The sequence below is a fragment of the Pygocentrus nattereri genome, chromosome 7, assembly GCF_015220715.1.
Source record: "Pygocentrus nattereri isolate fPygNat1 chromosome 7, fPygNat1.pri, whole genome shotgun sequence".
Taxonomy (NCBI): domain Eukaryota; kingdom Metazoa; phylum Chordata; class Actinopteri; order Characiformes; family Serrasalmidae; genus Pygocentrus; species Pygocentrus nattereri.
This window is the reverse complement of record NC_051217.1, coordinates 18,279,916-18,293,033: the sequence shown is the minus strand read 5'-3', so window position 1 is coordinate 18,293,033 and position 13,118 is coordinate 18,279,916. Positions and strand designations below refer to the sequence as shown.

Genomic DNA, 13,118 nt, shown 5'->3' with positions numbered 1-13,118 from the left:
ATGTATAAACTTCATGTTGAATGGACCAAAAGAAATGACCCAAAATGACTTGGAAAAATGTCTGGTTCCATTGACTTCCATTGAAAGTAAAGTAGGTTTTTTCCGTCTCCTGTAAAGTTATCATTTTGGACATGCGAGGTTTAGTTCCAACAGCAGCGATATGGTAAATTTACTCCTGAGATGCATAAATCATTTTCAGTCATTGTTTTCACTCATTTTGCAATTGGTCAGGATCTTCAACCTTAGAGATGGCACCGCTTTTCTGATAGCAATATTGAAACCGTGAGTATTGGCTGATGGCGATTCAATATGCTTTATCATAGAAAAGTGAATTTCCATATTTCTTTAATAAAAGAATTAGATGTAATATGTAAATACTGTTAATGTTTCAAAACATATCATTAGTTCTCCAGGCGATACTCTTCATATATGGAAAATAAGCTGCATTAACAGTCAGTTTTGAAAAACATGTTTATCTTAATTCGCATATTTAGCCTAGAACAGTTTAGGGCCGCCCATTAATGCTGAAGTTAAGAGGAGTGTTTCAACCTGGCCTGTCTTTTTCTTTTTTTAATGAGGCGCAATATAGAGCAGCCAATCAGAACAGAGATCATTTACATATATCAGTCTTAAAGGCATAGTAACAAAAACGGGATAAATGGTGAGATAAAAGTGAATTATGGCTCAATTTAGTACAAATATTCACTACAACAAAAACATATGTGGGCTTCAGGGTACAAAATACAATAAAAATGTAGGATATGGGGCCTTTAAAATTTGTTAAGCTTTAAAATGAGTCAGTTTTTTAATTGAATGGCTTTTTTATGTGGATGTCTTGTCATGCTTTTTCAGGACAGATTTGTTACAGAACTTGATCGCATTCTTTTTATTTTTTCCTCCCATCAATCAATCAGTACCAGTACCCAGTACCTTAGCAGTACTGTCTGTAAAAAAAAATGACTAAGACAACACGACTCATATTAACATTCAGCATTTAATGCAACCACAACTAATTCTTTTGCAGAAAAACAAAACAATCTCTTTTTTTTTGTTGTTTAACAAAGTACGTCATGGTCTTTAGGCAGTGCTAGGAGATGGAAAATACTGTAGATTTGTGGCTTGACAATAAATAAAACAATAATCTACAGCATAAATCCAGATTTTAGTAAGACAGAAATTCAGGTCGGAAACGACAACGTAAAAGTTTGGAGCAATGTTGTTAGAGGAACGAAAAAAAAAACACACATACAGGTCCACAGTGTTCATTTTTACCATTCTACATCGTCTCATTCAGTGTATTCAGTACCCTTCTTCCCTGCTCTGAGTGAACTGTTCATTGCATAAGGCACAGTGATGCATTATAGGATTATCGAGGAGTCCAGCACCAGATAGCATGGCCTCTAACCTGTTAGCAAGCCAGAGCGCTTACATTCATTCCTATGACACAAGCAAACAGGACAATGGACATCCTTGCACACCTCGCAGTGGAATTCACAGTACAAATGGCGTCAGTGTGAACAAAAAACGCTGTAGGTAAAACTCAAACCTTTCCTTTTTCTTTTTTTAAGGGAAAAAAAAACACCTCTCTTTTATACAGTGAACACAGCTCTGGCATCAAGCACCTCTCTGTTCACGGTGAAATCGATTGAGCCACGCAGACGCTTTTATAAACAAAAATCCATGAGAAGGGCTGAGCAGTAGTGAGATCAGTTCTCTGGTAGTCTGCCTTTGGATGCTTCTGTGGAAATGCTGTTGATTTTGATATGTATAGTTCATTGGCAGTGGATGCTGGTGATTACAGACCTGGTGCTTCATGTCCAGTATGGCTCTGAAAGTGTAGGCTGGCTGAAATTACGTTGTGCTACTCTCAAGGTGGTCCCACTCCGACTATCATTAATGCATGTTAAAAGATCATCTCGTTGAAACCGTTCGGTTCTCTGTACAGTGTAAGTTCATGTGTCCAGTGTCCGTTTCCAGTGTGTTTACATAGTCCATTCCCAAATACCAAATGTAGATCCAGTGCCTTTTTTTTTTTTTTTTTTTTTAAAGGTGCCTTTTAAGTGTAGTGCCATGCAAGCTTCAGTCTGGCTCTCTGCGCTTGTCTTTGTGCAGTTGTAGCTCCTCCATCTTCTCCTGGAGGAACGAGCTAGGGGCAGAGGAGCCCCTCATTCTTGCCGGCAGCGTGGCACTCTACAAGAATACAAGGAGGGATGGGAAATTAGTTGATGCTCACTCCAAAATTTGTAATTTTACAGAAATGGTCTTAATTGGCCTAGTAAGAAATGCCAAAAAGTTGATCTCAGCAGCAGCTTAAGATAGACATATTAATGAGTAATATGTTTTATTACGTAAAAAACAAGGAGAGGGAAAATGTACTGTGTGGACCTGGACCTATGACCGATAAACTATTTAATTTCGACAGGCTGCTCTTATTTTGATTGGCGTAGCTTTTCTAGCCTTTATCGTAGCTTTAGCGGCCTTGGAGATTCACAGACCAATCATATACATGGTAAATATCACATGTGACGCTACTCAGCAAATCAGATCTGTGCATCTGAGCGCTGAGACTCAAGTGAGTGACGGAGAAGTCGGAGAAGAAAGTGAGTCAGAGGGAAGTTATTTCACGTGGTGTGACCTAAAAAGAAAACTGACAATAAATGTTGAAATATTACTGAACTGTACTTTATTTAACTTGATATTCAGTTGTTGACTGCATATGATGTTGATATAACTACTACGCTACTTCACTATACAGTATATGGCACTGAATCATGATGCAAGTCAGACATTATGACGTTCCGGACCTTTGCTTGAGGAAATTTTCAGTAACTGGACCTTATTGAATTTTAATTAAGGACTCCTGATATGTAGTAACAATGAAAACAATACAATAATAATATTAATACTACTACTAATAATAGTAATAATAGTAATAGTAATATAAAATGTGCCAAAATGTTTGCATAGGCCAATGTTTTCATGCTTATTTTTTTTCCTTGTAGAGAATGTATTGACATTATTTTCTCTTATATACAGTACAGTGTATTGCATTTTATTGTAGTGCATGGTACTGTATCATTGTATCATAATTAGCATGTTAGCTTATGGTTTTGGTAGCTTAAAGCTTATGTTAGCCTGGAGCTAATACTGCATTTGAGTGGTGTCAAAACTGGGAAATACCAGTTTTCAATCTTACAAATTGCGTTTGAACTGCTGACAAAGTTGTATTAACAGCTAGTAAACTCAGGATTCAACATAATACATGAGTTTATGAGATGTGACATATAATGTGTCCTTTTACACTACATGTGTCAGGATCCAGTCCTTGTAGGCCAAAACACTGCAGACTTCAACACACTGCCTCATTAAGCACACCTGATTCAGCTCATCAGCTGAGGTCCCCAGTTTGACATGCCTGTTTTACATGAATGAAAAACGCTAAACTAGCAGTGAATGTGCAGGAATACATAAAAGACGTGCTTCTATTAGATATATGTGCTTTTCAATGCAGTGAAGAAAAAGCAGGACTGTATTCTTCAGACCTTAATGCTTTCTTTTGTGTGGCTATATTTATGAAGGTGTATCTTCATAGGGCGTATCTATGAAGAAGCACCCAAACGAGTCTCAAAAGTTTTTCAGTGTTGCAATTTGGCAAACAATTCAATATTCTAGCTCTCAATACTTTCAATTCCTCATTTAAATATCGTCACTGTCCAAAAAAAGACACCTTCATTTTTTGCTGTTTTTATTTTTCTACATTTGAGCTCAGCAGTGGCTCTTTACATTGTGTGAAAATTTCATTGTGAATGGACCAATAAAAATGTTCCAAAATTGCTTGGAATAAAATCTCTTTACATTAATTTATATTAAAAGTAAAAGTTTTTGCCCTCTCCTGTAAAGCTACCATGTTGGAGATGTTTTTCTTTGGACAGCGAAGATATGCTAGCAGCGTATTTGAGGAGTTTAGTATTGATTAAAAAAAAGGCTGAATTAAAAAAAGGCATAGTATCACAGGCATTGTGATACTGCACTTGGTATTGGAATCAAAATTCTAATATCATGAAACTCCAATTGTAAATATCAAAGACATTCAGTAATAAATGCCAGTAATTCAGTTATAAACTAATTTCTACTGAATTAAAGATGCATCTTTAAAACATTTTTATCTTAATAAATTGATTTAATTTTTAAATGATAGCTGTTAGTGCACTGGAAATCCACATTGCCAAGCACAGACATCTATTCTTACCCTTTCCACAGGTGAATGTAGTTTGCGGTTTGCTACTTCTGGCGTCCACACTCCGGGATCTGTCTGAGTGGACCGGTCGGACAGTGTATTCCCCTCTGCGTCACTCTCTGGGCTGGTGTGACCTTTGGAGTTCTCTGATCCGTTTCCATGAGGAAACACAAATGTGTCTTCCTCTGAACCTTAATGGGCAGAACAAAATAAATTAAGGGATATGCTGGGTCATCATGTAGTCCCATAAACACGTGGATTATGGTTGCTTTATATGTGGGCTTCATGAGCTGTCTCTCTCTCTCTTTTTACATTCTAATAAGCTTTTTAGATGTGTGTATTGGTAGATGTGTCTTCTTGTTGATGTGTTTTCTTTGTGCTTTGATTTTGGTAAAAGTCTTAATTTCCACCTTTGCCACCTTCAGATTCAGATGGGGACACTCACTCCAGCTGTTGCCCTTTGGCCTGAGGCCGGACCCTGGGCCTGGAGTACAGGGACAGGAACCTCCAGAAACCTTGAACCTTTTCATGCACTCCATCGCCACCAGGTCCTTACAGTGCTTATGACAATTCACTCCACAGTCTGAGAGAAAGAGAGAGAGAGAGAGAGAGAGAGACATGGACATAGTTGGACATAGAGTGGACATAGTTGTATTTAGATGTGCATTCTGATCATAGACTAGAAACAGTACAGGGAATTAAAACCAAGCAATATTTTTCACTGAATTTTCATCAAATTTAGTGAAAATTTAATATTAAGTTAAAATGTACTTTGTAGGCGAGTTATTAACAGTATTAGTTCATTCTGGTTTATTTTCATAGAATTAGATTACAAAAAAGTGAAGTGTGTCATGGTCTTAATAGCCACAGAATGACCACAGAATTTTGTTTTCTCCATGATATACATTGTTAAGAGTGGGCGTTACAGAATGCTATCTCAAAATTACTAGCGTTAGTATTAAACACACCTTCCATTAGATGCTATAATCCTTTCCAAAAATGTGTTACAAATGGACATTCAGCATCTTAGAATAAAACTCATTCTGGATCTGCTGAAAGTTATTTTGTTCCCATTTTTGATTAATTTCTGTATAAAATGTTCGTTTTCAGTTTTCTTTTCATTTCCTGTTAACCTTTTCTAGTACCCCTTTCAGATTAAGTGTCTTTTTTGGTACAACATTTGTCTGATCTCACTCACCTTTGCAGTGGTAGCCTTGCTTTATGACTCCCCACAGCTGACAGAAAAGCAAAAAACAGAAAAGAGAATGAATGAATACAAATAAACACCATACAATTTCTTCATAAACAACTTAGTGAGTTAAAACAAGTATTCAGACACTTTAGTTTTTCTTATTGGGCAGAGGAACCCCTCATTTTTGCCAGTAGCATAGCAATCTACAATCATACAAGAAGGGGAGGGAAATTAGTTGATGCTTACTTGTTTTTTTTTTTTAAATTGTAAGTTTCATGACCAGACATGTTTTAGCCCAGTAAGAAAAAGAAGAAAAAAAAATATATATATATACATATATATATAAAACATTCCATAAATTTTGCACATGCCATATTTGTTTTTTATTCCAGTTATCTAAAACTTATTTTCTCTTCAAATATCAACAAAACTTAATTTTATCAGGAATGCCCAAACTTTTGCATATGATTGTATCTACTGATTAGGGATGTAACAATACAGCATATTGTATCATTGTATCATGACTAGCAGATAACTAGAAAATAATTCCAGTGCATAATTTATGCATATATTGTCTTTTGACTGGTCATTCTAAAAGGTGTTGCCATTAGTTTCACACAACAAGTAGCAATCATAGTGAAGGTGAGGGAGCTTAATTAAGGTTCTCAGAGACAGCATTATAAAGCAACAAGCTACTGAGCCTAAAGAAAAGACCTTAAACATCCCAATCCGTACAATTGGATCCACAACTAATCCAGGTGGTCCATGCTAGATTTCTTAACATGCTCTCAGACTAATGATAAGGAAAGTAAGAGTGAAGCCAACAGTCACTAGTCACTCAAAGTGATACAGGATCACCTGAATGCAGCCAGAACAACAGTTACATAGAGAACAATAAGGAATGAACCGCACCACAATCATGTCGATCCATCCCCCTGTAAAAACCTCTTGGTATTAAAAACGCAGAAAGATGCATGTGTAACACTTCCACTCAGACAAATTAAAGGTTCTTTGGCAATAACTCAGCTTGTCATGTTTGGAGAAAGGCTGCACGTATGATCCTAAGAGCACCACACTCGCAGTGAAGCCTGATGGTGGGACAATCATGATATGGAGCTACTTTTCTGCAAACGGTACTGGGGCATTAGACAGCATCAAAGGAAACATGAATGGAGTGATGTACCAGGACATACTAGAGGAGATTTAATCTCATTGGCCAAGAAACTAATCTGGAGAGAAGATGTGGATGTTTCGGTAATACAAATACTCCAATCATACAGCCAAAATAACCAAAAAATGAGAAGAAGCTTGCATGGCCTATCCATCTCCTGGGTTCAATCCTTTATGGAGGATTTTAAAATGGCGACTCCATCAGAGGGATCCTCATGACCTTGAAGAATTGAATGGTTTGCTAAGAGGAAGCGGCCAAAATTGAACCGCAATGCTGCAAAAAGCTAATTAACCCTTAATGTAGATGTCTCGAAGCTACAACTGTTAAGTGCCAATGTTATTAATTTGTAGTATCTGAATATTTTCCCCTAGTCAATTTAGTTTTAACTTTATTTATGCATATACACACTTCTTGCTCATATTTAGTAAAAAGTATGGGGTCAAAAAGTGGACAATTTTAAAATATTAACCGCTTAAAATCCCAGGCTTATCACACACTAAGGCTTATTTTTCAGTAACTACAGGGACTTCAGTACAAACTGGTTGAACTTTTCTCAGGTTACAGGAGTGTGCAATGAAACGGGCTGCCGGTGGGCCCTGGTCATTTAAGGGGTTAAATACCAAAAAACAAAAGTGTCTGAATACTTGTTTCACTGTAATTAACAAAACAATTTTTCAATAATTTGTATTTTATGCCCTTATATCGTTGCTGTCGGAACAAAACCTCCCAACAAAAATCTCCATTTTTGTCGTGTTTCAGTTTTTGACATACTTTGAAAGTACCTGTTGTCCTTTACATTGTATGTAAATTTCATGAAGATTGGACAAAAAAAAGGCCTAAAATGACTTGGAAATGTCTGGTTCCATTGACTTACATTAAAAGTAAAGTAGGTTTTTTCCTTCTCCTGTAAAGTTACCATTTTGGAGATAGGAGGTTTCCTGCCGACAACAGCGATATATGAGTAAAAGTTAACAGTACTCACAAAGCCACCGCAGGTGTCGCAAAAGGTGGGCCGCTTGTAAGTGGTTTCGTGAAAGTTGTGCAGGTTGTGCAGGTTGAAGCCCAGCTTAGCACACACTGACATCCCTCGCATGAAATACGACGTAATCTCCTCTCTACTGATCTCTCCTTCCCTGTGAAAGAGAAGGATCAACATAACAATGATAAATAAGTGAATTCTTTTGTATGTAAAAAGTTTTACGTAGTCAATGCCGTACTTTTTTTTTTTTTTTTTTTTTTTTTTTTTACCTGTCACTGTCGTGCGTGCAGAACGAGAAGGGGAAGTTTGCAGCTATCTTCTCAAACTCCTCCAGAGAGATGTATCCGTCCATGTTCAGGTCGTAGTTCTTCATGATGGACTGCAGAGGGAGACAGAGTGTGTGAGACCCTGCTTAAAGGTTTCCTCTTGACGGGTTGTTTCGTTTTGGGTGTGAAGGGCTTTGAATACAGTACATTAAGGAAGTGAAAGAGTGCAGGCAGGAACTGGCCGCCGCTGCGTGCCTGGGAGAGCGTTTCTTACTTACGTCCACCATCTGTTTGACATGCTTGGAGATGGTGTCAGGGTCAAGTCGAGGAGCCACGCCTGACCCCCACTCTGCAACCACGGGGGGCTTCACAGGGGTTACAGGCTAGAAATAGAGACATAAAGAGAAAGAATGTAGACATGTCTCAGCTTGAACATTATCTGTTTATTTCTCACAAAATCACTGACTTCTGAAAAAACAAAAAAACATCTGAAAGTCAGAACTTCCCTAGTGCGCTCACCACTTTTAGTACAACGACTGTGTTTACTCTGGGAAAGGCAGGACATGTTGTACTGCTAATAGCCTGATATTGAAAACCACCAAAAGGAGGGTTTCACATTGGTTGCAATCAGCAGCCACAAGCTGCCATATTTAGCGGAAGGGGCAGGGCCATCATACGAAGTTGCAAGTTTAAATTTTTAAACATAAGTTAGATGCATGCCCTGCGATGGACTGGCGACCTGTCCAGGGTGTATCCTGCTTTCCGCCCGATGACCACTGGGATAGGCTCCAGCACCCCCCCGCGACCCTCACGGAGAAGCGGCTTAGAAAATTGATGGATGGATGGATGGAAGTTAGATGCATAGTCAACCTATAGACACGTTTCTGTGAAACACCATCTCAGAGATGTGTGCACAACTAACAAGCAAATAGCGACAGAAAGCGGCACGTTTCATGGCATTAAGCAACAATGACACGCTGTTGCTGTGCAGAAAAGATGGCTGCAGAATGTTTAGTTCTCAGTACTTTCCCACCATTACTTAGAACCAATTTAGTGGTTACATGGTAATCGGCGCAGTCCGAGCTACTTGCGCCTCCTATGTAAGACCTAACAAGCTTGTAAAAGCTTGTGACTAAGCTATATTTACGACTGGGTGTGAAGGGCTTTGAATACAGTACATCAAGGCCGTGAAAGAGCTAGTAATGCAAAATGTTTACTTTAAAGTTCTTAACGTTTCCAAACCATAACATTCAGTTTGCTGCGCTTTTTGCTGATACAACTTCATCAACATCACTTTACAGCTAGCTGGCTAGTTAGCATGCTAACGGCTACATGGCTAACAACAACAAGAAGACAGGCACTACACACACCATGGTTCTGTAGCCAGACAAAGCAAATATTCACAAATGTTATGCATGTTTTGTAAATGTTACATATAAAAAAAACATTTTGTATTGTTAACTAATCAGCTCACTGAGGCTAACTTGTGCAGGATTACGCAGTCAGTACAATTTCAACCTGCTGGAAAGATAACCCAGTATGTTATAGCTGTCTTAAGCTTGCTAACATTAGCGAGCTGCTAACCTGGTCATGACTGAATGAGGTGAGTGAAGTACCGTACTAGGTTATATTTAGGACTCGGGAGATGTGACGTATAGTGTGAAGCCTTTCATACGATTGAAATACGCTAAACTTGCTGTTAACATGAAAGAAATTGTAACCATTATACAACTGCTATGAGATCTGTGTGCTTTTTAACACAGCTGGTTCTCTGTTCTCTGGTTCTCCATGCGGTCATTCTTTGCGTGGTGGGCGTGTCTATGAATAAACACACTAACAGAGTTTAATCGTATTTACTAGTCAGCCCTACAACCTTCTGATGAGCACCCAAACACAGCATTAGCTTAGAAACACCAACGGTACCACCATGCTCCTGATATTGTCGTGGGCTGGAGGTTAGGGAACCGGCCCTGTGACTGGAAGTTTGCCGGTTCAATCCCCAGCACCGACAGTCCATGACTGAGGTGTCCTTGAGCAAGACACCTAACCCCCAATTGCTCCCCGGGTGCCGTGGATAGGGCTGCCCACCGCTCCGAGTAAGTGTGCTCACTGCCCCCTAGTGTGTGTGTGCTCACTAGTGTGTATGTGGTGTTCCACTTCACGGATGGGTCAAATGAGGAGGTGGAATTTCCCCAGTTGTGGGATTAAAAAAGTATCACTTAACTTAAGAACAGGACAGACAGACTCATCAAACAACTAAACCGGGTAAGTTGGACGAAATTAAAAGGACATGTCAGCAAGCCATAAAGGTTTTTTGTGAGTTGGGTAGCTCTCATTAGTTAAACATGTAGTGAATAGCAAACTTAGAGGCCTAATGTCTAGCGGATACTGATAGCTAATATTTTACATAATTCTACATTAATATACAAATGAAAGTCAAACAGATCCAACTCTGAGATGCCACTTCACTAGTGAGTCAACAAGAATTTACAAACAACGCAAACCTTGTGATTATATAAATACTATAATTATACAATTTCCTAGTATAAAGTACATCTTTTTTTGACTAATACGGTTTGTCCTCATAAACTTTAACCAATTAACATCAGTAATTCTGTTGTGATTGTGTTTTATTAGACTTAGCAGAGTAAACAATGATCGGACCAGATTGTGAGTGGAAGATGAAATTCTCTTGTCATGTAAGCGCTGCACACGGACAAAACACATATTGCCACATGCAGCAAAATGAATGAGGTACAATGCATTAGCAAAGATGCATCTGCGCATCTGTCTCATCTTGTAGATGAAACTCTGCCAACTCATCGCAAAACATAGCCTGAGTCTGCTCTCTTTGACTTCCTTTGTTTATTTTTGTACGTTGTATGTGGAAGAGTTTTGGTAAAAAAAAAGTTTCTGATTCTGTATAAAGTGATTCGTATGATGACAGGACAACAAATAACAGTAAAGAAACAATAAATCTGTTATGATTAATTATTTGAATGATGGAAAGTTTTATACAACGTACCCATGGATTTATGGAGGCTGTGAATATAAGGTTTACTGTCTCTAGTAGTTGACACGTAGTTAGATGTCTTTGTCAATCAATAACCACATTTCTATGTGATACTATTTGCTTGAAGCTATGCAATTTATTGATCCTAGAAGGGAAATTTGTCATTTTGCTGCCTATTTATGCCCAGCAGGGCAGCATCACTTTGGGCATTAGAGGGGTTAAGTGCAATCTCAAGGGTTATTCCACTACTTTATTAGTTCAAGTGAAGAATGCCAAATGAGCCCTTGGAGGGGCAGGGGATAATGTGAAAACAAGTGTTGACTGCAGCACCAAAACCTACCCAGAAATAATTACGATCTGACGCATTTCCCTTTTCAAATCCCAAAATAATGGCAGACAAAACTTTTTATAAACCATAGCAGAAAGGTACTTTAAAATTCTTACTGTTTCCAAACCATAACATTCAGTTTGCTGGGCTTTTTGCTGATACAACTTCATCACTACGTCACTTTACCGCTAGCTAGCTAGTTAGCATGCTAAAGGCAACACGGTTAACAACAACACCAAGACAGGCACTACACCATGACTCTACACCATGGTTCTGTAGCCAGACAAAACAACTACTCACAAATTTTATGTATTTAACATTTCTGGTCATGACTGAATGAGGTGAGTGAAGTACTGTGTGGTAATGATATTACCAATTAGTGCAAACCAAAGTGTTTGGTTTAAGACAACAGCCCTAAAAATCTGTGTATAGTTTAAGAATAATATAGTGGCTAGTACCCAGATTGAGTTTAGAGGTCTTTTCAAAAGTGTACTGACAGTTTTTTTTTTTTTTGGATCCCACAAAAATACTGAGATTGTGGAAAAAGAGATTTTTTATACCCTACAAATAACTTTTTTTTTCTCTCTAACAAAATCAGTGACTTGACACTGAAAAAAAGTTAGAGGGAAAAAAAAAACCCCACTCCAACGTGCTCAGCGTTTACATGTAAAACAGAGAGGCTCATTCGGAGGCTGGTAGAAGAACCTTCGTGCGTAATAATGGCCATGCTCAAAGTGAAACAGATAATGATCTGCTGTCTGTAAGAGCTCCAGTGCTTTTTTTGTGGTTTTCTTTGAAGTGTGTATGCACAAAGACAGAACGCTCTGCTCCATGTACACACAGTGCATGGAGGGATACTCCCTACCCAGAACCAGGTCACAAGGTCAATTTATTTAACATAAAGCATACTGTAAATATGCAAAATAATCTATACAAAACAAAACCTTGGTCAAATCTTATCAGATAAATCCACTTGCATGTTGTGTGTTGATGTAAATTAGCATTATATTTAATCATATCGAAAGAAGAATGAATTGGATGATGTTGCAGAAAAACTGTATATTTGCATGACACCCCAATCCACATTAACCTAGTTACAAAGGCTTTAGAGTATACTTGCTTTTATCTGCTTGTCAGTGGTCACAGCGATTACTGCAGCAACTTAAAACAGGAAATCAAGTTTTGCTACGTGCTACTTGCAACAAATACTGGTGCACTGTTTGCCTGTCACTGGCAGAGTGTCATCTAAACTAGGCATGTTTTTTTTTTCTTCTCCAATTTAAAAAGTCAATTTTTATTGGCCCCTTGGGGTCAGTGAGGCTGTCAGGGTATGCTGAAAATAGTGACACACTGAATTTGCTTAATTTACTCAAATCTATGGCAGCATATTCCGGACTTTATTCAAATTCACATGAAAATTTGAAAATGCTAAATAAATAATGTTTATAGATGCTTTTCCAATGTGAGTGTGCATTGCATAAATCAAATTCAAATGCAAAACGTGTATTTGCACATGCATTTCTGTGCATAATGGCTGTTGAGATTAATATGAAAAAGCTTTTGATATTTCATTTTTCTTGTCTTAAAGGTATGACTGACAGTAAAGTTTGAAAAACAAACCGCTTTTCCTCATCGTTGCACTCCAGCTCTGCCCAAATTAAAACGCAACTGCAGTCTCCTCTGCAATCGCATTTTCACTGTCAACAAGGCTTTCTGTCAATCAAACCCTGGGGGCGGGATTTCAGAAGGAACCTTTTAGCGTAGTGGTTTAAGAAGAAGTGGTGCGTCTAAATTGTGCCGTTTCTGGAGCAGATCAAGATGGCTAGGGTTAGGGTTAGTAGCAACTGTTGCTAGTGACATTTTTACACTCCAAGGCCAAGGAGAATTCTGTCCAAAGTGATGTCGTGTTGTTTTGTGTGGATGAGATTCCTG

The 13,118-nt window shown here is 38.3% G+C and overlaps 1 protein-coding gene across 6 annotated transcripts in view; it reads right to left on the bottom strand.

The window, feature by feature from the left end:
- Positions 1 to 975: 975 nt before the first annotated feature.
- The window catches only part of rasgrp4 (RAS guanyl releasing protein 4), a 46,460-nt gene continuing 34,317 nt past the window's right edge, over positions 976 to 13,118 (bottom strand). For all 6 annotated transcript variants that reach the window (XM_017699783.2, XM_017699874.2, XM_017699614.2 and 3 more), the window contains exons 11-17: positions 8,124 to 8,228; positions 7,849 to 7,958; positions 7,583 to 7,733; positions 5,436 to 5,472; positions 4,683 to 4,820; positions 4,250 to 4,428; positions 976 to 2,190 (exon numbers count right to left, since the gene is read on the bottom strand). In XM_017699783.2, the coding sequence (XP_017555272.1) occupies positions 2,080 to 2,190; positions 4,250 to 4,428; positions 4,683 to 4,820; positions 5,436 to 5,472; positions 7,583 to 7,733; positions 7,849 to 7,958; positions 8,124 to 8,228 (831 nt within the window). In that variant the 3' untranslated portion in view covers positions 976 to 2,079. The remainder of the gene's footprint in view (positions 2,191 to 4,249; positions 4,429 to 4,682; positions 4,821 to 5,435; positions 5,473 to 7,582; positions 7,734 to 7,848; positions 7,959 to 8,123; positions 8,229 to 13,118) is intronic.